General features: G+C 36.8%; 2 protein-coding genes across 8 annotated transcripts in view; both read left to right on the top strand.

Moving 5' to 3' along the window:
- Positions 1 to 27,475, top strand: LOC126878212 (uncharacterized). 2 transcript variants are annotated; one of them, XM_050640777.1, is made up of 2 exons: positions 1 to 1,993; positions 27,211 to 27,464. In XM_050640777.1, the coding sequence occupies exon 1, from the start codon at positions 14 to 16 to the stop codon at positions 1,073 to 1,075; it is 1,062 nt and encodes a 353-aa protein (XP_050496734.1). In that variant the 5' UTR covers positions 1 to 13; the 3' UTR covers positions 1,076 to 1,993; positions 27,211 to 27,464. The 2 variants fall into 2 exon arrangements, 1 of the variants encoding a protein (XP_050496734.1); XR_007695588.1 differs by lacking the exon at positions 1 to 1,993 and adding an exon at positions 23,170 to 23,691 and having other exon boundaries at positions 27,211 to 27,475.
- Positions 1 to 27,976, top strand: part of LOC126878216 (omega-amidase NIT2-A-like) — an 82,725-nt gene that overhangs the window by 42,962 nt on the left and 11,787 nt on the right. The window contains exons 3-4 of one of the 6 annotated variants that reach the window (XM_050640788.1): positions 12,820 to 12,988; positions 13,115 to 13,255. The exons of the other annotated variants lie outside the window; for them this stretch is intronic. Of the exons in view, the coding sequence (XP_050496745.1) occupies positions 12,820 to 12,988; positions 13,115 to 13,161 (216 nt within the window). The 3' untranslated portion in view covers positions 13,162 to 13,255. Of the gene's footprint in view, positions 1 to 12,819; positions 12,989 to 13,114; positions 13,256 to 27,976 lie in introns of those variants that run through there. 6 annotated transcript variants of the gene reach the window in all.

Consider the following 27,976-nt stretch of genomic DNA (forward strand, 5'->3'; position numbering starts at 1 on the left):
TGAGCTGACTCTAATGCGAGCAGATCAGCATGTGAAAATCGGAGCGCCCAGATTAAGTCGGGAAATCGTTGGATTTGGCGGTGTCGGTTCCGGAAGGAATTTTACACTCGGGAAATTTTCCACGAACATTATTATAGACAATGAGTCGTACTGTATAACCATACACGTAGTTCCAGACACAGTGATGCAACATTCGCTTATTATTGGCGCAGACTTTTTGGACACTGTTGAAATAAGTATAAAAGGGGGAGAATCTTTTATTAGTAGAATAAAGGACGAAAATCCCGATGAGTGTCCGGAAGTCCTCAAGATAGATGTAGAGACACAGGCGAGTGAGATAGATTTGTCACACGTTAAGGACATGCAACATAGGCTAAAAAGAGATTTGAAGAGAACCAAAGCATTGCTAAGAGACGCTCAAACGATGCTGGAGAGATCGAAAGGTGACTCGACGGGTAAAGCAGCTTTACGACAGCTGAAGAACCAGTTAGAAGATGCAGAATGCGCTAGAGCAGTTGCAGTTAAAGCGAAACAGGCACTGGAGCAAGAACCGAATGAGACGCAGGCTTCGTTGCAGGAAGTACTGCGGCAACGTTCCGAAGCAGAAGATCGTGTTAATGTAGCTAGTCGCGAACGAACTGAGCTACTGTCGCAATTGGAAGAAAATAAAGAAGAGTTAGCAGAAGTTTTGAAGAAGTATCGGGCAGCTGTGCAGCAAGTGTCGGAGGAACGGAGAATAGTGGCAAGACACGTGGTGATTGGTAAAGTGGACCACGAGATGGTGTCCTCGTCGGATTCTTGCGGCCAGCAGGAGGACTTAGCGAACATCACGAGGAGGAAGAATCTGGCTAAACAACAGCAACAGGATGTTGTTGATGATATTTGCGAATTTACTGAGAAGGATAGCGTTGCGGATGTGAGGGTTGTTTCAAGTTTTCGGATAGACTCGAAGAGAGTGAATGCAAGGCGAACGAAAAGACAAGGGAAGTCGCACGTGCGGAATCCCTCCAATAATATCGATATACAGAGGATGTGGATGGCGAGGACGACGATGGGATTGTCGAGGACACGATGAACGTGAAGACCTTCGAAAAAGAAGAGATCATAGTCTCGGTAGATGGTAAGTTGTTAACGTCTTCCATGTACGAACCGAGCCTACGAAAATGTCACGATGCTGCCACGACGATCAAAGCCCCTGACAAGAGTGAAATGGGTAAACAAACAACGGAGAGGAAGATAGAGGAAGAGCGAAAGAGGAGCAGTAGCATCGAGGACGAACAGGCCGCGGTGTTCCAAGAGGAACGAGATCAGCTGCGTGCGGACGCAAAGAGACGGATTGAGGAGATCCAAATCCGAAACAAGCGGGCGTATAACAGGAGACGCAAGAAGGCGACAGCATACAGGACGGGAGATCTAGTGGCAATCGAGAGGATGCAGAGGGGTCCCGGGCTAAAGCTGCATCCGAAGTTTCTTGGACCGTATCGGGTGATAAAAGTCCTGCGAAATGACCGATACATAGTGCAGCGAGAGGGGGAGCACGAAGGGCCACGTACAACTTCCACGGCAGCCGATCACATGAAATGGTGGAATGCTGACGATAGTGATGTAAGTGCGAGCGGCGATGATGAGCACATCTGAGGGCAGATGTGATTGTCAGGAAAGGCCGATTGTAATATCGTAGAATAGCTTTGATTGGAGATCGGCTGAAAATAGAAAAACCGTGTACGTCGTGTTTCTGTGGTTCGTTTACATTTAAGAGTGCCTACGTGACTAAAGGCACGTAGTTGGTAGTTCTTACATAGGTATGAGGGAAACAATAGACAACGTTAAAAGAAGGACGGTTTCGCTATTCAAGGCGAATCGAAAAGTGTGCGTGTTGCGAGAATCAGAGTTGATCGAGACGTCGAAGCATAGAGTCGTTAGAATTGAGTTGCGAGTGTTGTCGAGTGTTAGAGTTGCTAGTGAGAGAGAGAGAGAGAGAGAGAGAGAGAGAGTTACCAAATAGTTGTCAAGTTATTTGTTGTAAATACGAGCGTTGCATTTAGTTTTCCTGTTAATCAAACATCGTTTCTCTGTCTAACTAATATCTGTATTTTCAATCCATTATTAATAAATTATAATTAATCGAACAAAATTACACCTTTAATATATTCCGATATTACATTACCGTGATGTAATATTTATCATGCTTATTTTGTACGTAAAACGAATCGTTGGAATATTCCCGAAGCTAACGAAGCATTTCCCAAAAGTTAAACCGAAGAGATTAACGCGAATAGTTAAGTGAAATTTTTCCATTAACTTGCTGACCAACCGGCAAATAAAAAATCATAAAAATTGTTTCAATGTGTTGAGGTCACGCATAACTTCTTTTTTCATTGACGATTACCAAACAGGTAAAATTTCGAAATTGTACGAAGGCCACGTGACCAGATCGTATTGGAATTTGAAGTGCATGGAAAAAGACAACTCGAAGTACAAACCTTGAGCTGTACTACTCGAAGTACAAACGTGAACTAATGGATGCAGAAAAGCAATTAACGCCAAACATCCGAACAGCATCTTGGAGCCCGTCATTGTTCTGAAATAAAAGAAGTGACGAATTAAAAAGACGCAGGACTAATAATAATAAAAGAAACTTAGTTCGTATTATAAATTGAATTTACATCAGAAAAGAAGCACGACCAAGCGAAACAGATCGTAGAAATGACAAATATCATCGATATACGTTTCAGTGTAATTTCACTTTTGAAAATTATTTAGTTTAATACGATCGTATTCATCGCTCCGAAACTTTCATTGTGCTGCAATTTGTGCTGCGTCTTTTTAATTTCTCTATCTTTCTGTGTTTTCGGAAAAATTACTTGAAAGATTAAGAATTGCTTGCCTTATTTTATTTTCGATTAGTTAGGATTTGATTATTCCAGGTAAGGTTTATTATTTATAACAGGTTTTATCACTTGTTTATTATTTAGGAGTTTGTTATTTTAGGATTAGTACCTTTTAGGATTTCTTATCCTTCGAGTTTCTGTTTCAGATATCTAGGTCTATTTCAAGATGTTTTATTACATTAGGATTATTTATTCGATTAAGATAATTTAAGAGTTTCACAATGTACAAAGAAATAATCGCGTGAAATTTAGATTTATGCTTTAAACGTATTAAACACGCGGTAATTTCAATGTCTATAGCCTCGAACGTGTTCTGATTAGTTGTGTCATTGTCTGTGACATTGAAATCACAAAAATCCATTGCAAGTGTGCAGTCATGCAATGTGGATGTAATTGGGTTTTTTGGGGTTAGGTTGGGGTTAGGTTGTATCATCTGATTTGTACAGTACTATTTTAACGCAAGGACAGGAAAGTTATTATATATTTCCCGTCCATTATTTGAATCGTTGTGAAGTGTAACGAATTATATTCGATTCGAGGAGATGTTAATGAATTACCCATTTCATATGTAATTACATGGAAATAAAAATCATTGCAAAAGTAATTGATCTAATGACAACGGAATTTCCAATATTTTTTTGTTTCGTCACGTCTTTTTCGTAATATATCTTTTATAGGTACGTGATTTATTAATCGTTCGAATGGAAATAATTATTCGTATAATATTCAAACGATTCTAGCCATAAAATAAATTAAAACGATACCTGTCAATGATATGCAATCTGCGTATGACGTCAACCTCGATCTATGCTTATACAAGAAATTTTATCAATCAATGACTAGATATACAATAATCAAATATTATAAAATTTCCTGAAAACCTTTAGGTGTTAATATCTTTAATATTTGCAAGTTATTGTTTAGCGCTAATTAGTTAGAATGTAACAAGTGGTGTACCAGAATTGAGATAATTAAGCCACACGAACAATCTTATTTAGATCTTTTTAATTTTTTAATTCTCTTTTACTCTAACACTTCGTAAAATTAATCTTCATTAGCTACTACACTTCATAGAATAACAAGAGATAATTTTTCTTATATAACGTTTCATTCATAAAATCTATCATTAAAGTATATCTTCATAAAAATATCATTCCATACTAACGGTATATTTGGCGTCATACGAGATAACAGTTACCAGTGATGACATATGTAACTTTATAAAGATATCTCGTTTTATTATATATTAAAAGAATGTACTCATTGCTGCTATATTTCAGATGAAAAAAAGGCGGCAACGATTTTACAGTAAAATCGTTCGTTTACAACTGATTCATTTACATTTCATGATAATACTGTGCATTCTGAATATGCTATGATTTGGTTTAAAATAATAAATAGTCCATTCTTGCATACTATTGCTTCAGCTTTACTTGTATTTTCGATATTGGTATAAATAGAAAGACAATTAATGTCGTTCGAGTCTATTTTCGGATCATTTATATTACGTTTAATCCATATAGTTATCATATGAGACATAGTATCGTAAAATTTGGAAGAATAAAACGTTCGTACAGGAAGTACATTTTATAAGAACTCCAACAAATCTGCGTGTGCACCTAAAATACAAACTGATAGTGATAGTGATTGTTCATAAGTTTATATACATTATCTAATGTCAATCGAAGGTATCAATTCTTTTTCTCCATAAGAGTACTTTTTCATTTATATGTGTTCAAAAATACATGTGTTCAACCGTGAAGCATATGTCACCTACAACGAAAAAGAGTTTTCCTATACTTAATATTTCCTTTATATACCTATGAAAGTCTATTCTTCGCGTAGTATGAAATTATGAATAAATCTGGAATATTGTTCAATCTGAAAAGAAAAATAACTTATTGACATCATTCATTGATACGAGATTCAGAATGTTTGTTTTGTCTTGCAGAAAAAGAAGGCAGCCCTCCCTTTCTTTTAATGTGAAATAGAAAGCGAAAATTTGAAAACAGATTTTTTGGAAATTTACTTGCAAATATCGTTTTCAATATCGTGATTTTCTTCCCAATGGTACTGTACTTTCAAATTTTCCAGTATCCCTCTAAAAACAAAAAGTCGAACCTCGTTATTGTTAACGTAGGCATTACAAGGAAGCGAAGTATTAGAAAGCAGCTCCTTTTTATTATGGATTTCTCTATAATCATGTAAATAAGAAATTCCGGAAATTTTTTCCTCAAGAATTTAATTCTTGTGTTTTGATTGATAATTATTACACTGCATACTAACTTTTCGCATACTGTTCGCGTCTAACAGTTTCCTAATAATAACTACTTCAAAATTACATATGTTCTTGCACGAATTCAAAAGTACGTATGATACAATTACAATTGATTCTAAAATAATAATTATTTAAAGATATTAAGATACTAATTAAACGTTTCACTGTATTTCAAAATCTGGAACAACAAATTTTTATTTATAAAAAATGAAACTGTCTTTATATATTCTTTGTCACGATGCTATTTCTTATTACCGTGTCGACATTTTTTAAAATTCATTTTGTTATCTCTACGCAATATGAAAATTCATATACTGCTTAATATTTTTTACATATTATCCATCCACCGCATGATATCTCCTGAAAAATCAAAATATTAATGTTATATTATTACAATGCTTCTTAAATTTCAATTTTTGACAAATTTGAAATCCAATATATTTTGCACAATTATTATTTATCAAAAAATTCCAAGTTAGTAACTTTCTTTTCAAATGGCAAATAACATATACTTTGACTTACCTGTAAGTTTTTGTTCCTAATCATCATTTCCTCTTATAGAACATCATTATTGTTCTTATAATTACTACCAGTGTCATAGATATTGTAGTGGCTACAACTGAATTAATAGAAAATGATAAATAACTGTGTATAACACTAACACATAATTGTGTATAACAATGACAGATAACTTTTACTTACATATCAGTCGATAAGGGATTACTGTGATATCCTGTTGATGTTTCTTAAGGCACTTGATTAGGTGCGATACGGTATCATTCCTTATGGTATACTGTAGATAAGTATTTTAGAAAATAACAAGAATAAATCTAAATTATTCAGAGGTTCCAGTTTCGGCTTAGACATAAATACAGGACCATTTGCAAAGAAGAAAGGGTGCGTTTCTACAGCCTCGTTATAGTAACCATGAATACCAATCTCTGAATTACTGGTTACTAAACATAAATATCCTATAAAATTTAATATATTTCTTTAATTTTTAATACATACATGAGTTAGTAGTTCTAAATTATGAATCATCCTACCTGTGATATTACGCTTTTCCTTATAATATCATCACTCGAGTGAACAACATTAAGATCATGTAAACCATGTCATCCTATCTTACTGTGAAGATACTTAGTTATGTTATCTAACATTATAAAAATATCATCAAATTCAAGTCCTTTTATTCACATCACATGGCCACGACGATCTGGTTCTTCGTTATATAATGTTCTAAAATTTGTCGTATATATAGGATGTACAAACCGTGATATCAAGGTATCAGTTCTTCCTTCCCAAGGGACAGTTTCATTAAAATTCTGATAGAATTAAAAATTAATTATTAATATTCTAACAATCATATATGTTAAATACGTTATAGTCAACGATATATACCTGAGCGAATGTAGGGGTGATTCCTTGATAATTATAAATGTCATCAGCCCACATCATTGTGCCACTTCTTTGTACTCCAGCCTCTAGATTAACAGCCTAAACAAACATACGAAATTTTATAGAAGCTGTACAAAATATAGTATATATGCGCAATATTGAAGCGTTCAAGGAGATATAAAGGTAATGTACATCACATACACGTGTACTCTCATGCAACAAAATACAATTAGATTTAATAGTATAAGCTCTTTTATTCATCATAATAGATTGGAAATTTAAGTGTCTTACGAGGGTGAGTAAAAAGTTACCCGCTCTGTCGGTGTAGAATTTATTTTAAGCAATTGTCAAAAAAGACATACATCATTTTTTGACATAATCACTCGATTTCTGTATACACTTTGTCCATTTGCCGAAGGACCTTTGTATTTTCTCATTAAAAAATGTTTTGGGCTGAGCTGCGAACCACGAATGCATCGTCGTCTTCACCTTTTCATCAGCTTTTTCGGCATCCATCTCGCACAAACTTTTTAAAATCCAAATCTGTCGTGCACTATTGCATAAGCAGAGCCGTGGCTGATTTGCAAATGATTTGCCACATTATCCAGTGTCACTCGTCTATTCCATAGAGCATAAGTTCATGAGCACGTTCAATGTTGTCATCGTGGATGTGGACGGGCGTCCAGCTGTTTTTTCATAACACTTGTGCGATCTTCTTTGAACTTTTGTGCCCATTCAAACACACTTCGTGACAAAACACTTTCTCCATAATGTGCATTAAATCTTTGATAAATATAGGCATCAAACATAACCTCCGACCACAAGAAACGAATCACAGCATCCTGCACTGTTTTCCTGCAAATCACCATTGCAAAGCGCCATTACTCGCGCAACGGTCACAAACGAATTGACGTAACACAAAGAAACCTGCGCAGCAGCACTGAACAGATATTGACGTCATACGAAGAGTGCAGATGGATCAATACGGTCGACAGAAGTTTTAACTATCTGGAGTGCGGATAAATTTTTACTGAGAGTCGTATAGGAATCTATAATCTGTAAGTACACCTTTGGCTGAATGGAAATTTCTCTTACATATAGTCAAAAATGCTGAAACTGTGTATTGAATTGGAAAGTGATAAAAAATAAGTGAAGTTTCACAGGACGTTTTTAGCGAATAAAAAATAATTTTGAAAGACACGAGACTTATCTTGTATTTTATGCACTCTCTGTGTCCGAATTTCCAGAAGCTCTCTATCTTATGAAGTGTTTTAGATTAGCCGGAAAATTTTGTACGTACGTACAAGAAGTATACGATCTAAGTGGAATATTCCATTATTCTCTTGATACAACAGAAACGAAATTTACAGAACTTCTCAGAAAGTTGGTTTATTATTACCAAATTAATAGAATTAATACACGTTTATCATCTTTACATACCTAAGTCGTGGAGGTTTATCGTGCGTAAAAAATTAGTGTCGTTTCAAAGTTACATTTCGTACATTTTAAGCCTATAATTTGTAACGTACAAAACAATGTAAATTTGAGCTGTTTCTTATCTCCACAATAAGAAAATCCAACTTTACGTTTTTTACACAATGATATTTATGGAACAGTAATATCATATTATTGCATCGCTTGGAGAATGAAGTCAAGGTACGATGTGACCCTAGTGTAAACGCTGGGATACCCAGCTGTGCCGCACTTATAAGCATAAGACACAATACCTATTAAATACGAGGTTAATTCATGTTGTATCAGCAGTGGTCCGCCGCGGTCAGCCTGAAAGGATCGTTAAATTTTTAATCAAAGATACTGAAATATATCGATCGAATTGTATTGAAATTATACTTATATACAGTAATAATCTTCTATTGATTTGTGTATTGAAATACTCCAATTTATAACGTACATGTTATATGTATTTTGAGCAAAACTAAGATTAGAAGGAAATTAGATTAAATACCATAACGAGGTGTGAGAAGTGGGCAAAACTATTAAATTGTGTTTATCTATTATTTTTAATGTTTAAGACGTCGATTTGATGTTAATTCGAATCGACGTGTCTTCAGATACCGTATAGTTTGTAGTAACTCTGTAACTTAATTACCGTACAAGAATCCTCTCCACCCTGAGCATGTTCGGCGCATATTATACCATCAGTGATATCAGGTGCATTAGGAAATTTGGAATAAGCTATTTTGCATTCGGCGTTCTTAATCACTGGCATTTGTACTTCCATTAATGCATTAGGTCGTGGTCGTCCTACGAAGAAAATAAGAAAGATATTTAAGACTGGAACTATTTAATTTTATTATAAAATTGATATCACTTACTATATCTTAATGCTCCCCATCCAGCAACAAGGGGGTTATAGCCGACGAAGTTGCTCTTTCGTAGGGGCTCTTTCGTACAAATGGGATATACGTACCCTGAAAAATAAAAAAATAAATGAAAATGCAGGAAACGAATGACCAAAAGTATGAGAAAGAATTATACACGCTTTATGACACAATATATGTGTACAGTAAGAAATTTCAGGATATGATACTTCAGTAATACTCAATAGCATATATATATATATATATATATATATTTGAGGACTTACTCGAAAATGGCACCTCCTCCACCAATCTAAGAATGGCAATATTATGATTGTGTATGTTTTCTATTCCATCCATATGTGCACAATGTGCTGCGGTCAAAACATGCCTAGCCGATATCAGGGAACCTCCGCACTTCCATAGTGGTTTGTCTGGGTTTCGGGGATTACGAAAACCTAATGCAGCGATCCATGGCCAATCGCCTAAAATGCAATAGCCATAGTTGTGAATGTACATAATTTTTTCTCACATAACGAGTAACAACGATTATTACCTATTCGATATTCGATCATACAGCAGACGATAAGTACATACGTACAAATACTCTGAAATAGAGATTTGATAAAGACAGAAATTAAATTTTTATTCCAGTGGAATACAAATTATTAAATAATTCTATATAATTTCTATTTGAACTATACTGAACTATAAAGTTCAAACGTGTAATTTCTGCCCTAACAGTTTTTGATCTCTATCCATATTATTACTCCTATATCAATTTTTTATTTCAAGCAAAAAGATACTCTTCCTAACATGAAGTAAAAGAAAGAAATAATTCAAGTTAATAAGTAAAGTTACTACCGATAAAATCATAGCATTATTATTTAGTCTAATTGAAATGTACATTGATGTGCTGTTTAATGCCTTTAAAGTTCATTCTTTGCAGTAAATGGCTTATTATTAATCGGAAAGAAAGACATAAAACGTACCAAGTTCAGCTGGTTTACCATCGACCACCCTGGTATGAGAGACGTTGCTAAAACCACAGTATGGTGGTCGCAAAGCCTTATACTTATACACAGTTTTTATTAAAATTTCTCTCTTCTCTTTGTTTGGATCGTTCGGACAGCAAACGATCGTAACATTGCCCTGGTATCTGCACACTGATCGTCTATAAAAATCGGTGGCTGTACGGTACTGTATCTGCCATATTTCTTGCAGAGGTTTACATTTTCTGTAGTCAAGGCACCTGCCTTCTTGATTGTCCGGTGTGGTACATTCTGGATCAAACAATTTTAAAACATTTATACAGTTCAAAGATGCGTAAGAGAGCGACACCGATTACTCAACTTTCGAAGTAAAAGGCCGATCAAGTCCACCGGATTGCCCTACAGACACGTATTAATCCGTAAGAGTTAGTCATCATGTTGATAATAATTATCTAAAGAAACTTTTCACGTGAAAATATAAAATTTTAATTGATTAGATATTGTGTTAGCCATACTTAAGAAAGAAAATGAAAATGAATGAAATGAAAGAAAAGGACTACCTTCAACCTCATGTTTTAAATAAACACTTTGTCAGTTTTGCGGTAAATAAATTCTTAGGAATTCAGGACAGTTTTTAGTGAATCATTTTGTTTCGACCGTTCGCGGAGAGACGCGATCGCGAGATAGCACGTCAACGAGAGTTGTAATTTCCCGTTACGATTAAATAATCGACGCCACGAACTGATCAGTTCAGTAGTTCAATGAAATTCCACAGAATTAACACAAATAAATTAATGTTTATTTCAACAACTTATTAACTAGAAAGACATAAATGGAACAAAAAAAATGTAACTGCGTTTTGGTTGATAAGTAATGCGCGACATACCACATGTGTTGACGGTTCGACTTCTCGAAAAGTTCTGAACGCCTTTCGATTTTTTTCGTTTTTTCTGGAAGGCGACCCCCACTACGTTCGGATCACGCCACATTCTTTTACGCGAGGTAAAATAACGACCACGAGTCGACGTTTCTGGAAGTCGCCCTGCTTAATGAACCATGCGCTTGCCACTACAATGTTTGTTTGCCGGGCAGACACGACGATCCGTCTGCGACATTATAGTGCCGCGATCGATAGTTAAGAATATGACCTATGGTAAGCCGCATGGCGTAACATTCTCCCCCCGTTGAGAGGGTACCGATCAAACTAGGGAGGTGTGGTTGAAGTTCCCATCTTATTTCGTCTCGGTGGCTAGTTGTTCGGGTTTCTCGAGATCGGGTTGAATTGGCAGTGGGACAAGCCTTTTGACGCCCCGATCCAAAATGCTCTTTGCCGTCTGAACTGTAGCTGTCCGGATGACACCATCGGCGCCTGGATGAATCTTGATAACTCGGCCCAGAGGCCAATGCATGGAGGGAACGTTGTCCTCTCTGAGGATGACGATTGTGCCCTTTTGGATGCTGTGTCCACCCTTGCTCCATTTATTGCGGTTGGTTAGCTCGTTCAAATACTCCTTATGCCAGCGGTTCCAAAAATGTTGTTTAAGCTGTTGGATATGCTGCCATTTGGAGAGTCGGTTCGATGGAATGTCCCTGAAATCTCGATCACGTAAGCACATTAATGAATCGCCAATGAGGAAATGTCCGGGAGTGAGGGCTAGGAGATCATTTGGATCGGTGGAGATAGAAGTTAGAGGGCGGGAATTGAGGACTGCTTCTATTTCTATGATAAGAGTATTACGGTGTTAAGCTCATATGTTTCTGTTTCTCCACTCGCGCTGCGCCATAATATCCTTTGATATTTCCGATCCTCTGGTCGTACGAGGAATTGCCGATACATTTTCTCGATGTCGCCAGTGAGTACGTACTGATGAGCGCGGAATCTAATTAATATGCAAAATAAATTGTGAATTGATTCGAGAATATAGGATTTCCCCATTTTCATGATTATCGTGATTTTTGTATAAATATATTTTTTAAGATACTAATAATTAGGTACTTATAAATTAGTATTATCAATTATTTTGCATTTATAATTCCGCCTCTAGTATAAGTGTTAATTGAAAACTAACTTTATGTTTCAAAAAGTACTAGCAAAGTCGTTGAGTAACAAGCCACTGATGCTAACACAAATAGCATTGTCGTAATTAAATATTTCTAAATATTCATTTTTCATTTTGAACCTGTAGAAACAATTTATTATATATACTATTAGCTAAGTAATTGCATATTTAATTAAGTCGAAATATAAAACTTAGTTATTTTAATAATTTAAAAAATAAAAAACTGACAAACATTTCAATTTAATTTATGGTTGGAACAAAAGACATTTCATTAATTGAAATATTGCAATGCAGAGTACTTTCCAAAATACGCCGAGAGTATTCCTGATGGTGAAACGAGCGTTGCTTCATCGAACGCAGCTAAAGAAAACAACATCTATGTAGTTGGTGGTACGATGCCTGAAATAGAGGGCGATAAATTGTACAATACCTGTACTATTTGGGGTCCCGATGGAACTTTGATAGCAAAACACCGAAAGGTAAGTAATATATTCCTTTATGGCTTTGAATTTGAAAATATTGGGGCGAAGAAAGTGACTCTATCTAGGAATAATTTAGGAATATACATATGTACATACGTATACTATAACCAATTCTATAATTTACGGTTTATAAAATACGTTATGATACGGGAAACGCCCATTTTTGTTGTAATGTGTTTGTGTTGTATAAATTTTTCAAATACTTAAAATATTATTATGCTTATTTTTTCTCCTTTTTAAACATTATTAAATGATAGGATTTTTTAATAAAAGAAAGTGATAAAAACGCTGTCAGTTATTAAATAAAAAATAATTAAAGTTTAGGAGTTGGTAACTTTGATATTAAATTACAAAAGTTGCAGCAATAGAATTAGCGACTACATTTTTATGTTATTAGGTACATCTATTCGACATCGACATTCCTAATAAGATTACTTTTCGAGAGAGTGATTCACTCAGTCCTGGTAACTCCCTAACGACGTTCGATGTGAAGGGCTGCAAAATAGGTATTGGCATTTGCTATGATATTAGATTCGAGGAAATGGCACGCATTTATCGGAACAAAGGTACAGTAACTTAATCGATCAATACTTAACTAGCAAAAAATTAAATATCTTTCTTAAATATATTCTATATAAAATTAATATAATCTGTAACTCTGTATAAACAGAAGCTTAATTTAAAAAAACCAGTATATTTGCTGAAAATGAAACAAATAAAAGAATTAAAAGCACAATAAGAGGACTGTCCTCGCATATTCAGAAATGATGGAATGTGAACCGTGCAACTACGAAGTTAATTGGTATTCGGTGGCTTCATATTTCCTGCTTCTCTGGGTTAGGTTGCCAAATGCTGATATATCCAGCGGCATTCAATATGACCACTGGACCACTGCACTGGTCATTACTTCAGCGTTTCAGAGCGAATGATAATCAATTATACGTTGCCTGCATATCACCGGCTCGTGTTCCTTAAGCAAGTTACGTCGCATGGGGACATACACAGTTGACCAATCCCTGGGGAAAGATTCTTTACGATTTGGAAACTCAAGAGAATATGGCAGTCACCGATATCGGTAATTTACAGCTTAAAATTAAAAGCGAGAGATCCATGATGTAATTAATTTTTAGTCTCGTTAATTTATCGATTTAGCCATCTTCCTCTGTATTTGTTGAATTTATTAGTAAGCATTACTTATTACTTCGTATGTTTCTTTTTTCTATCAGATCTAAAAGTTGTTGAGGAAGTAAGGGCTCAGATACCTACATTTTCTCAGAGACGTACAGATTTGTACGACACTGTCTGTAAGAAGGAGTAACTCTACACTAAAACAGAAAATGTTTTTTTATAATATTTCTACTACGATATCCTTTTTTTGTGAATTATTACTAATTTCTTATCATTTGTACTAAATGAATGACTCAATTAAGAAAACCAAAACGTTATAAATAATAATCTGTATATCTTGTGTATCAACATGTAATTGGATATTATAATAATATAGGAATGCTATAATAATATAGGATAATAATATAGGAGAATAGTAATATAGAAAAAAACTACATGCTTTTAAACACCTTTAATATCGATCACATAAATTGTTATAATTCACAATGATTACGCATACATAAAAGACCCCTTGATAGTAAAATTTACGATCAAAAGGCAATTACGTATCGTTTAACAACATTTAATTTATAACACCTTTTAAACATTTAGACAGATTAACACATAACACTTCTTATATAGAAACATCAATTCGAAGTTATCAGCTTGGAGAAATTGGTCGATTAATACCTGTAGATTGTCTGTCTCGATGAAAGACTTAAAGAGAGCAAAAACATGATAATGCCGCTAATATAATATTCCTTCTTTCTTGTATCTGTCTGCCTCTCAGGTCGATTTACTAATTACAATAAGTAATTTCGCCTTCTTTGCGCTCTCTTTTAACGCATTCGAGACCGAAAGAAATTCATATCAGTCAGTAGGCAAGGGTATAATATACATATTTTATATATAACTTACGTAGTAATGTATATATCATGTTAATTTCATATTTTTTTCAATATAGAATTATTATATATATATATATATATATGACTGTACATAATACATTATAGAATAACATAGTATATAATTTTATATTTTAAAAATATGAGGCATACTATTTAAGATTGTCATCGATTTAAAATCAAAGTATGAAAAGGATACCCTGGAGAGAGTAAAACACAGAATCATTCTAACTAAACATTCAGATCGTACCGACACCTAGGTATCGTCTTACAATTAAATCTCGGTCTCGAATGGATTAAAATGAAATACATACTTGCAGCTTCAACATCTTCAATATCGAGAAGATTCAAACTTTACAAATAAATGTAAATTGCGATGTAAAACAACGCGATGTAAAAAGGGAAAAAGGAGGAAAGAAGGAACAGGGAAGCAAAGAGAAGAAACGAATTTTTCATTTTCTCTTGCCAGGAATATAAGATGCTAAGTAATCTTCCTAAGTAATCTCCTCCAGCTTTTTCTAGTTTGATCAATAATTATTAGTACATGTTAGGAAAACAAATAGAATTTTTGTTCTCAAGCGAGGTATAATCTAAATTTTGTATGTACACAAAAATGTTAAATATCTGTAATAAACATGGTATAATCAATTTTTTTACATAAAATTATATTGTATAGGCTATTGTTATTTAAACATTTTAAATTGGATGAAGAAAAAAAATGACGCAAATAAAACGTAGGACATTTTAATTAAAGAGACTAATATAGAGATTTATCTACTTAACTGTGATTAAATCATCTCCACTTAACGCTCTACCTCTTCTATTAATTATGCTTCGTTAAACTATGATTACAGAGGATGGGTTTTTTGATAAAATGACATTCTGACAAATATATATAGATCGATATATATAGATATAGATAGACAAATATATAGATTCTTACAACAGTAGTTATGAATGAACAGTAGTTATTGTATCAATTCCGTTCTTCAGAAGCTTCATTTGTGAAAAGACAATTCGCCAGAATATGGATTCACTGTAGTTATAGCTATAGGATTTCAATCTAGTTGACAGACTTGCTTTACGTAGAGAATATCTGTCTCTTGTTCTACCTTATCGCGATTCTCTCCTCATCTTATACGCTTTGTCGAGCAAAGTAATATTGGCATATATCTCGGCTCTGGTTACAATCATTAGTTTCCGCCTAAACGGTTAGAATCACATAGCTCGCGCTCTACTCTCGTTTATTCAACATTCAGGCCATATGGTCGCATGCGACGAGTTTTATGTTAATTCCGACCGATTACAATACCTTTCTTTCGTTTACAAGGAACGACGAGACTGGCAGTTGCGTGATTTCCAATGCAAAAGCCGCGATATCTGCACGATAACCTAACCTCAACCGATTTTGTTGTACTATTCTTACGTGGACTTCGTTTGTACCACTTTCGTAACAAAAATAGAATACGTAGAACACAGCATTCCGTTATGCGATATTGTCGATTCCTAACATCCGAAAAATCAGAGATAATTATTTCCCTACAGTTGTACATTTGTGTGAAAAATTACGAACGTAAAGTTGTTTGGTGCATGCACAGTCCTCCCCTCCGCTGCATTTGCGTGGACATGCTAGAAAGATTCACTTTTCCACGGTGAAACTGTATGTATTATAATTTCATTTTTACAAAGGTCGAACATCCTACTATGCATAAATTTAATATTAATATAAGCAGGTTTCGTGTTAAGTATTACATCTGACGTATAAGCACACGTGTGTACGAGCCTTGGTTTTAAATGTCTTATAGTAGACACCGAAAAGATTATTCAGTTGGATATCTGACTCAATATCAATATTTTACTAGGAGATAACATGTTAAGAACACGTTGGTGGATGGCATGGGAGATGATGAATGAAGACATACTTCTGTGAGATACATAAAATAGTAGTCAGAACGTATTTTGGCGCTTGGGGACAGCAACAGCTTTTTTTTTTTTTTATTTATTTGTTGGAATTACAATCAATTCTCGCGTTGAGAATTTTCAGTAATTTTTCTGGCGTGGCGCAGTGACATGGCTGTTTATTTACAATAAGTTAATACTTATTATAGATAGGTATAATTTATAAGTATTATAAGTAAGTGCATTAGCTTAATTTGGATAATTAAATGAATCTAACGTTTAGGTCTAGCGGGTAGTGCCTCTTCAGCCTGCGAATCTGGTCCGTCGTATCGAGTAGTCCAGTGATTAGGGGGTTTCGGTGTTTCTTGACTCTTTTGCTATATCTGTCGCTATATTTTGCTATTTCCTCTTTGACTGTAGGTATCTTGAGGTCGCGATGGATGGTTTCGTTGGTAACATACCAAGGTGCGTCTATTAAGGCTCTTAGCGTTTTCGATTGGAATCGTTGTAGTATTTCGATGTTGGAGTTACTTGCTGTTCCCCATCGCTTCCTATATCCCTATATTCCGTACTTGCTTCGCTTGGTACTTTTATAATTTTCGCAGTTACAATAAAAAATTTAATTCTTAACAGATTAAAGATTTAACCTCTTGCTTTATAGTGTACAATAATTTTTTTTTTTTTTTTTTTTTTTTTTTTTTTTGTATAGGTTATGTGATCCATAGTTTGAGTAAGCAGTACACACACACACACACACACACACACACACACACACACACACACACACACACACACACACACACACACACACACACAACACACAGAGATATATTTACGTGATAAGCTTTCATTTCAATCTATATTTAAGATTAATATTTTATCAGTTTCTGTTCGTAACAACATCGAAGTAGTCAATAAGTTTGAAGAGTATAATTAAGGAAGCTATGAAGCAAGAGGTTAAGAACAAATTCTGAAAGAGGTTATGTACAACTCAGTAGTACTGCTTTACATTACTTTGCGAATTACTTTTCAAGCATAAAAATAGTTTAACAGCCACTTATAGTTACTTCCTTACCATTACATTCATTAAATTCGTTTGATTTTGTAAACTAAATAACCACGCTGACCAGTCTCTTATTTAAAATAGAATTATTTTGTCATATATCCAACAGTTTACTTTCTCTTCGTAAATATTATTAATAATTTTATCAATTTCGTATACTTCCATCCTTCGTATAAGTGACAATAAATCAGAAGAGCTTCATAGCAATATTGAACAACATACAGTCAACTACAGCACCATTAGATACATCCACCATACAGTCAACTACAACACCATTAGATAACAGCAATACAATAGATTATTATTTTCTACGTGTCATTGATTCATCATCATCATTTTCCATTTTTTTAGCATATGTAAAAACGTATCTGACGTAATCTTACCTCGCTCTTTGAGTACAAAAATCCATTCAAATGAAACAAAGGGAAAAGAAATAAGAAAACAAACACTCACATACGAATCTTCATTACATAACTGTATGTACTCCTCGAGGTATAATTACTCAGACACGTTACAGCGTACCTTCTTCGTTCCCTGATGGCTGATGTTGATCGTTGACGTTTATAGTGAAAGAATTTCGTCAACGGCGCCATCTGGATCCCTGTTGAAAAATTAAACTAGCCGCAACAGCACCATTAAGCTCATCACCCAGAGTAGCTTTTGTTGCTGAGTCGTGGAGGAATTATTATCATCAACGACATAAACTTTACCAGTTCCGGTAATGTTCTTCATGTGATCCAGGCATTCGAACTCGCAACATCGCTTTCCAAGACGAAATTTTTTGCATGTCTGTAGTAAAAAGAAATCGAATCTGGTCCGTCGTATCGAGTAGTCCAGTGATTAGGGGGTTTCGGTGTTTGTTGACTCTTTTGCTATATCTGTCGCTATATTTTGCTATTTCCTCTTTGACTGTAGGTATCTTGAGGTCGCGATGGATGGTTTCGTTGGTAACATATCAAGGTGCGTCTATTAAGGCTCTTAGCGTTTTCGATTGGAATCGTTGTAGTATTTCGATGTTGGAGTTACTTGGACAGCAACAGCTGGTGATACTGTCATACACCTCCATTTATAAACTTTCGAAAATCGATGTGACCTTCAAACTTTAGTGTATTCTGTTTCACAGCACAAAATGTTTCCGAAACGTACGTTTATTGTTACAATAAACTTGACTAGTGGCTCTGAAATACTATCCTTGAAAAAACAATGGGGAAATTGGAGCAAAAGCAGAAGGAAATAAACAAAGACCTTGTTGGTTCGTAAAAATAAAATATGCTACAGGAAAAACTTTTTCCAACGGATTGAGATGCGACAAGCTTTAAAAGCTATGACGCGAATCGAGCGTTTGTCTACAAGAGCGCATTTTCGGTGGATATATATGTCGGAATGACATTGGGGATAGGGTTGTCGGTGTTTGAGGAGTCTTCATTGAAGGTAGCCATCGTTGCGGTGTAACGAAGATACGATTTATTGACACAGGTATGAATAACACAGGTTTGACAATCTACCACGGCGGTGAGACGTCCGCGACACTAGTGACAATGGTCTCCGGTTCGATAACGAATCCGCGGCCAACGGGATGACAGATGGGCGTTCTCGCTGAATCTAAGTCTGATTCGTAAAAATAATTGCTGAGCGTAAAGACGTTACTCTTTGGTCGACGGGAGCGCGTAAAAGAATGCCCGTCCCGTCCCGATGATGCCACAGAGGAAAACTATAATGGGGTGTGTCTAAGGACACGAGATCATCGGATTCGTCGAGGAAAGCCTTCGTTTAGGAAGTAAGGGAAATTGACGTTGCTGCTAATTGGTCAATCTCCATATCGGTGGTTAGAAAAAGATGGTAGCCGCCCTCGAGGGAAAGTTGCTAGTGGGAGACGCCGCTCGTTGAAAAATATGTCTCCCCTATCTTCCCGTAGTTGGGACAAAGACTGTTTGTCTGTTTGAAGGACTTTAGTTAACTAAACCTTAAGATTTATAACGGGCCCTCGGGCTAGCCGAACATGTACTGCGGAGACGCATCGACATCTGGCAATCATCTTACTCGAAGAATAGGGTCTGCGTGTGGCGAGCCACGGGACAGAAACCGTGGGAATGTTTACTGTCGCGTGTCGCCACGAATATTTCTTTTAAGGAGAGCTATAGAATTACTCCATACCTTTGTTAGACAAAGCGTTCATCCCTTGACCGCGGCTACGTTGGGCGACAGACTGTCACCTCGAGCCAAAGCTCACCGTCACTAATCTCGAACAATTACAATCGGATTGAATAACTACAATAGTTTAGTTACAGTTATAGTAGACTTTAGATTGCAATGTTGCGGGGCTATCCAAAGGTTCCGGTGTCCTTTCATCTCCGACATATAGATATACATGTATATGTGACGAAATATACTAAAGCAATATTGACCCTTTGTCGCTGAAAGTATCAAACTACAAAACTTCCTTTCAAATTTTCAGAATAAGGAAATCAGGATCATGATAAATAATTGGAACATAATTAAAAATAATATATCTTCTCTATAAGATAATGAATACATTGGTTCATTTAATTTTTATGGATATTCAAACGCTTCTGTGAAATAAAACGTCAAGATTATAGAGTATAAAATTCATAGCTATGAAATAACTAAAACTCTGATGTATTATTAAAAATATACGTTAGGTTGTATGTAGTGATACATACAAAGATTACATGTACAAACCCATAATTAACACAATGCTACCGCAACCATTCTGCAATCTACCTTGCCCAAAACACTCTTCCAGTCACCTCCAAACTCTTCAATTCTCTCCACCTAACCACCCACAAACCATTCACAAACATGCAATTCCCGACAAAAGAAGAACTTATCGTCAGTTGTCCTTAACATCTCGTTCATTCATTTGGTCCCTATCCCCCTATTTCCTCCCACTGCGATGATCGCACTACATTTTTCCACGTCTCTATTCTATTCTCTGGATGATCTGAATTCTCGAGCAGTCGAGTGACGATTGATCTGTACAATTGATCGATTTCTTTTTACTACAGACATGCAAGAAATTCCGTGTTGGAGAGCGATATTGCGAGTTCGAGTGCCTGGACCATCTGAAGAACGTTACCAGAACTGGTATAGTTTATGTCGTTGATGATAAGAATTCCTCCACGACTCAGCAACAAGAGCTACTCTGGGTGATGAGCTTAATGGTGCTGTTGCGGCTATTTTAATTTTTCAACAAGGATCCAGATGGCGCCGTTGACGAAATTCTTTCATTATAAACGTCAACGATCAACATCAGCCATCAGGGAACGAAGAAGGTACGCTGTAACGTGTCTGAGTAATTATACCTCGAGGAGTACATACAGTTATGTAATGAAGATTCATATGTGAGTGTTTGTTTTCTTATTTCTTTTCCCTTTGTTTCATTTGAATGGATTTTTTTACTCAAAGAGCGAGGTAAGATTACGTCAGATACGTTTTTACATATGCTAAAAAAATGGAAAATGATGATGATGAATCAATGACACGTAGAAAATTATAATCTATTGTATTGCTGTTATCTAATGGTGTTGTAGTTGACTGTATGGTGGATGTATCTAATGGTGTTGTAGTTGACTGTATGTTGTTCAATATTGCTATGAAACTCTTCTGATTCATTGTCACTTATACGAAGGATGGAAGTATGCGAATTGGGAGAAGTCAGGTTGAGAGATGCAAGATTTATACGCTCGTTCTGTCAGTTATCCCAGTGTCTGTTACGCGATAGAAAATGAACGAACTGAATAATAAATGCATTATCGGCATGAAGATTGCTTGATGTAGGCCACCGCTTTTTTTCTATCCTTCCGATACCATTTTTCTTTTTTTTCTTTTTTTGCGAAACACTTTGCTAGTCGTGAGAAGCAGCAATTCCCTTCTGCGAATCAATTACGGTTCACGAGAAATTGTATTATAGCCTGGAACGTATTCAAATTATCTTCAATTATTCTCGGCTGTTTCCATTTCCATTCGTCTCTTACGTAAGTACTCGTTTGATGTACGTACATAGTGAGACAATAATCGTTAACACCTTTAATGTCTTCAGTATTATAGAATAAGACGCGAAAATACGTTGAAACCTGACTTTTAGATTCGCGAGACTCTATAAGGCTTCGAAAGTCTCTTGTTTCAGGCCGAATAAAAAATTGTAGATGAAGAATTACATTGCGAGGTCTGTTAAGGAAAATTTTAAATCGTATCGTTGTAATAGGATTATTTCAGAGAGGGAAATTACGTGTTGCGTGCGAAGCCACGAGCTTTCTTTCAGGCTAATATACATAATTGTCCTATCGAACTTTCCATCTAAACCGTTGCGCTCACACGTGGATTTTGCATTTCAATTTTCTTACTTACAGTCCAGTCCAGTGAGACCAAGTTAAATTTTTCAGCCCTCCGAGGTAGAATATGTTTTATAGAGAGACGTACAACGCCATGAAGGGGAGACAGATCAATAAATTGGGTTATCTTTAAATTACTGACAATCATTTCATCGACGCGGTTTCACCGACACCGAGTCCCCCGGCAACGTCTGTCAAAGCTTATTTACCGATACACTGAAATCAACCACAATCATTTTACCGACCTCTTCCTTTGCTGACAGTTATTATACTCGCTGTCATATGTTATCGTTGATTATACATCTTTATTTACAAATTCGTTCCTGTGTATAACGAAACAAAGGAAGAAACGAAAATGATACGTTTCATGACGCATTGTTAAATTATTAATTAACGAGAGTTACATATCTACATGAATGCTTTGAAATGTCAGTTATAATTCATGAAAATGGATACAAGCCATTTTACTATACATAAATAGAATTATAAAGACATGTTACGTACTAATGCTTTTACGAAATATATTTCTGTATACGTTTGACGTTTCTGTATTATTCCTTATGTGCTTTCTGCTCTTGTGTTTAGCTCGTCGGAAGTAAAAATACGTTAAGCGAATCAGCTAATCTATTCGAGCGTTTCAACGGCTCAGTCTTCTCTTATGCAACTACCAAAAGAGAAGATAAGTCTTTGGTTATACAACATTTCATAACGTCCAAAGTAACGGGGCACTAATTAGTTGCAACTTTAAGACAGACCAGATATCAGTCATCGTCCGTAAATACATTTATTACGATCGTTTAAAGTTTAAAGAAACACCGTTATAAAGTCGTAATACGAGACAAAGCGAAGAGAAAGTAAACTGTTGGATATATGACAAAATAATTCTATTTTAAATAAGAGACTGGTCAGCGTGGTTATTTTGTTTACAAAATCAAACGAATTTAATGAATGTAATGGTAAGGAAGTAACTATAAGTGGCTGTTAAACTATTTTTATGCTTGAAAAGTAATTCGCAAAGTAATGTAAAGCAGTACTACTGAGTTGTACATAACCTCTTTCAGAATTTGTTCTTAACCTCTTGCTTCATAACTTCCTTAATTATACTCTTCAAACTTATTGACTACTTCGATGTTGTTACGAACAGAAACTGATAAAATATTAATCTTAAATATAGATTGAAATGAAAGCTTGTCACGTAAATATATATATATGTACTACTTACTCAAACTATGGATCACATAACCTATAAAAAAAAAAAAAAAAAATTATTGTACACTATAAAGCAAGAGGTTAAATCTTTAATCTGTTAAGAATTAAATTTTTTATTGTAACTGCGAAAATTATAAAAGTACCAAGCGAAGCAAGTACGGAATATATGCGGAATATGAATCGCTCAACTAACCAAAGAGCGGCTCAGTGACAAAATTAGTAAAGTAAAGACCACAAATATTACAACATTATATTCTACCACAAAATAATTCTCTATACAAAAAAGGTACACAACGAATCGATTTTTCACAACGATAAGAGTCAACAGAACCAATCAAGACCAGACGAGACTCTCATAAGACAACGATATCAGAGGGATCAAATCAGCGACTTCAATCTATGTTACAGAGTATAGTTATCAAGAAAAATTGCTCTTTTCATGAAAAGTATGGTAATGATACTCTTATAACACATTGTATATCTGGCAGTCGGATGTGCCCGTGGCCATCGGAAATGTAAAGACGACGCTTTTAGAAAGTGATAGCGCCATCGCGTATTAAAAACGCGTTAGAAGAAGGACGGTTTCGCTATCCAAGGCGAATCGAAAAGTGTGCGTGTTGCGAGAATCAGAGTTGATCGAGACGTCGAAGCATAGAGTCGTTAGAATTGAGTTGCGAGTGTTGTCGAGTGTTAGAGTTGCTAGTGAGAGAGAGAGAGAGAGAGAGAGAGAGAGAGTTACCAAATAGTTGTCAAGTTATTTGTTGTAAATACGAGCGTTGCATTTAGTTTTCCTGTTAATCAAACATCGTTTCTCTGTCTAACTAATATCTGTATTTTCAATCCATTATTAATATATTCCGATATTACAAGTGGGGGCTCGTCCGGGATTGAATAAGACAGAGAAACGATACGATTTAACGGAGCTATTTCTGCGGGAGTAGAAAAGAATAGAATAAAATGGCAAACGTTGAAGACGAACGATTGTCGGGTGAAGAGGATTTGACGCTGGAGGAGCTGAGGAGTAAGCTCGCACAGATGAATCTGCCTATATCCGGTGCGAGATCAGTGCTGGTTGCCAGGTTGAACAGAGCGTGCAAACCTGGTCGATCTACTCCTAAGGATTCGAAGCGTGGCGAAGAACCAACAAACCAGCGAGATCTAAGAAGCAAGCAGAGAGCCGAACGCAGTCAAGAGGGAGAGGAAGACCTCGAGAAGCTGAGGACGAAAGAGCTGAGAGCGCGTCTCGTTAGCTTGGGGTTGAAGGTAACGGGAAGAAAATCCGTACTACGCGCGCGGCTACAGGCGGCCCTAGAAGGAGACGATGTATCGTCGGAAGAAGAGAGCTCCGACGAAAGTGAAGGCGAGGACGATAAACAAGGCGCGCGAGAATACAGGAGAGGCACGCGAGCGGTGTATCAGGACCGCGATGAGTAGCAGCAGAAGGTATGCGTCGGTTCGATGTTGAGTCTTAAAGACGTGGAAGACTCATTAGAGAAATTCAGCGGGGATGATCTGCTGAGGGTAAATCAGTGGGTGGAAGACTTCGAGGAAATGGCAGAAGTGTGGGGTTGGTCAGACGCCCACATGGTGGCCTATGCTAAGAAATTACTCGCAGGCTCCGCTCAGGCCTTCGTACGACAAAAACGATGCGCGAAGTCCTGGGCAAAGCTAAAAAAGGCGTTGAGGAATGAGTTTGAAAATGTAGTAAGCGACCAACAGATACATGGCGAGTTATCCCATAGAAAGAAGAAAGCAGATGAGAGTCTGCAACAATATATGTATCACATGTGCGGGATTGCAAAACAAGGAAGGGTTGATACGCAATCCTTGATAGACTACATTATTCAAGGCATTCCCGACGAGGTCGCGAACAAGACTGTGCTATACGGAGCCAGGAATATCGAGCAATTAAAAGAGCGTTTCAGGCGCTACGAAGCGATAAAAAGAGATATGGAGATGAGGACGAAATTTGAGGAGCCGAAGAGTAACAGGGTAAAGCCGGTGGCGAAGCTGTCCGAAACCGAGAGGAACAAGGAACCCGGTCGATCTGGAGATGCGAGGAAGACGCGATGCTACAATTGCTTCAAATGTAGGGAGTACGGACACATCGCATCAAGTTGCGACAATTTGGGTGAGCCCTCAAAAAAAGTTTACAGCGTGTTTCGGTCGTTACAAACAAGGCGTGGTAAGGATGTTAAGATGGAAAATTTCAAATTGAGCGCGTTGATAGACACCGGTAGTGAGCTGACTCTAATGCGAGCAGATCAGCATGTGAAAATCGGAGCGCCCAGATTAAGTCGGGAAATCGTTGGATTTGGCGGTGTCGGTTCCGGAAGGAATTTTACACTCGGGAAATTTTCCACGAACATTATTATAGACAATGAGTCGTACTGTATAACCATACACGTAGTTCCAGACACAGTGATGCAACATTCGCTTATTATTGGCGCAGACTTTTTGGACACTGTTGAAATAAGTATAAAAGGGGGAGAATCTTTTATTAGTAGAATAAAGGACGAAAATCCCGATGAGTGTCCGGAAGTCCTCAAGATAGATGTAGAGACACAGGCGAGTGAGATAGATTTGTCACACGTTAAGGACATGCAACATAGGCTAAAAAGAGATTTGAAGAGAACCAAAGCATTGCTAAGAGACGCTCAAACGATGCTGGAGAGATCGAAAGGTGACTCGACGGGTAAAGCAGCTTTACGACAGCTGAAGAACCAGTTAGAAGATGCAGAATGCGCTAGAGCAGTTGCAGTTAAAGCGAAACAGGCACTGGAGCAAGAACCGAATGAGACGCAGGCTTCGTTGCAGGAAGTACTGCGGCAACGTTCCGAAGCAGAAGATCGTGTTAATGTAGCTAGTCGCGAACGAACTGAGCTACTGTCGCAATTGGAAGAAAATAAAGAAGAGTTAGCAGAAGTTTTGAAGAAGTATCGGGCAGCTGTGCAGCAAGTGTCGGAGGAACGGAGAATAGTGGCAAGACACGTGGTGATTGGTAAAGTGGACCACGAGATGGTGTCCTCGTCGGATTCTTGCGGCCAGCAGGAGGACTTAGCGAACATCACGAGGAGGAAGAATCTGGCTAAACAACAGCAACAGGATGTTGTTGATGATATTTGCGAATTTACTGAGAAGGATAGCGTTGCGGATGTGAGGGTTGTTTCAAGTTTTCGGATAGACTCGAAGAGAGTGAATGCAAGGCGAACGAAAAGACAAGGGAAGTCGCACGTGCGGAATCCCTCCAATAATATCGATATACAGAGGATGTGGATGGCGAGGACGACGATGGGATTGTCGAGGACACGATGAACGTGAAGACCTTCGAAAAAGAAGAGATCATAGTCTCGGTAGATGGTAAGTTGTTAACGTCTTCCATGTACGAACCGAGCCTACGAAAATGTCACGATGCTGCCACGACGATCAAAGCCCCTGACAAGAGTGAAATGGGTAAACAAACAACGGAGAGGAAGATAGAGGAAGAGCGAAAGAGGAGCAGTAGCATCGAGGACGAACAGGCCGCGGTGTTCCAAGAGGAACGAGATCAGCTGCGTGCGGACGCAAAGAGACGGATTGAGGAGATCCAAATCCGAAACAAGCGGGCGTATAACAGGAGACGCAAGAAGGCGACAGCATACAGGACGGGAGATCTAGTGGCAATCGAGAGGATGCAGAGGGGTCCCGGGCTAAAGCTGCATCCGAAGTTTCTTGGACCGTATCGGGTGATAAAAGTCCTGCGAAATGACCGATACATAGTGCAGCGAGAGGGGGAGCACGAAGGGCCACGTACAACTTCCACGGCAGCCGATCACATGAAATGGTGGAATGCTGACGATAGTGATGTAAGTGCGAGCGGCGATGATGAGCACATCTGAGGGCAGATGTGATTGTCAGGAAAGGCCGATTGTAATATCGTAGAATAGCTTTGATTGGAGATCGGCTGAAAATAGAAAAACCGTGTACGTCGTGTTTCTGTGGTTCGTTTACATTTAAGAGTGCCTACGTGACTAAAGGCACGTAGTTGGTAGTTCTTACATAGGTATGAGGGAAACAATAGACAACGTTAAAAGAAGGACGGTTTCGCTATTCAAGGCGAATCGAAAAGTGTGCGTGTTGCGAGAATCAGAGTTGATCGAGACGTCGAAGCATAGAGTCGTTAGAATTGAGTTGCGAGTGTTGTCGAGTGTTAGAGTTGCTAGTGAGAGAGAGAGAGAGAGAGAGAGAGAGAGAGTTACCAAATAGTTGTCAAGTTATTTGTTGTAAATACGAGCGTTGCATTTAGTTTTCCTGTTAATCAAACATCGTTTCTCTGTCTAACTAATATCTGTATTTTCAATCCATTATTAATAAATTATAATTAATCGAACAAAATTACACCTTTAATATATTCCGATATTACATTACCGTGATGTAATATTTATCATGCTTATTTTGTACGTAAAACGAATCGTTGGAATATTCCCGAAGCTAACGAAGCATTTCCCAAAAGTTAAACCGAAGAGATTAACGCGAATAGTTAAGTGAAATTTTTCCATTAACTTGCTGACCAACCGGCAAATAAAAAATCATAAAAATTGTTTCAATGTGTTGAGGTCACGCATAACTTCTTTTTTCATTGACGATTACCAAACAGGTAAAATTTCGAAATTGTACGAAGGCCACGTGACCAGATCGTATTGGAATTTGAAGTGCATGGAAAAAGACAACTCGAAGTACAAACCTTGAGCTGTACTACTCGAAGTACAAACGTGAACTAATGGATGCAGAAAAGCAATTAACGCCAAACATCCGAACAGCATCTTGGAGCCCGTCATTGTTCTGAAATAAAAGAAGTGACGAATTAAAAAGACGCAGGACTAATAATAATAAAAGAAACTTAGTTCGTATTATAAATTGAATTTACATCAGAAAAGAAGCACGACCAAGCGAAACAGATCGTAGAAATGACAAATATCATCGATATACGTTTCAGTGTAATTTCACTTTTGAAAATTATTTAGTTTAATACGATCGTAT

Source organism: Bombus huntii, chromosome 2 (genome assembly GCF_024542735.1).
Source record: "Bombus huntii isolate Logan2020A chromosome 2, iyBomHunt1.1, whole genome shotgun sequence".
Taxonomy (NCBI): Eukaryota; Metazoa; Arthropoda; class Insecta; order Hymenoptera; family Apidae; genus Bombus; species Bombus huntii.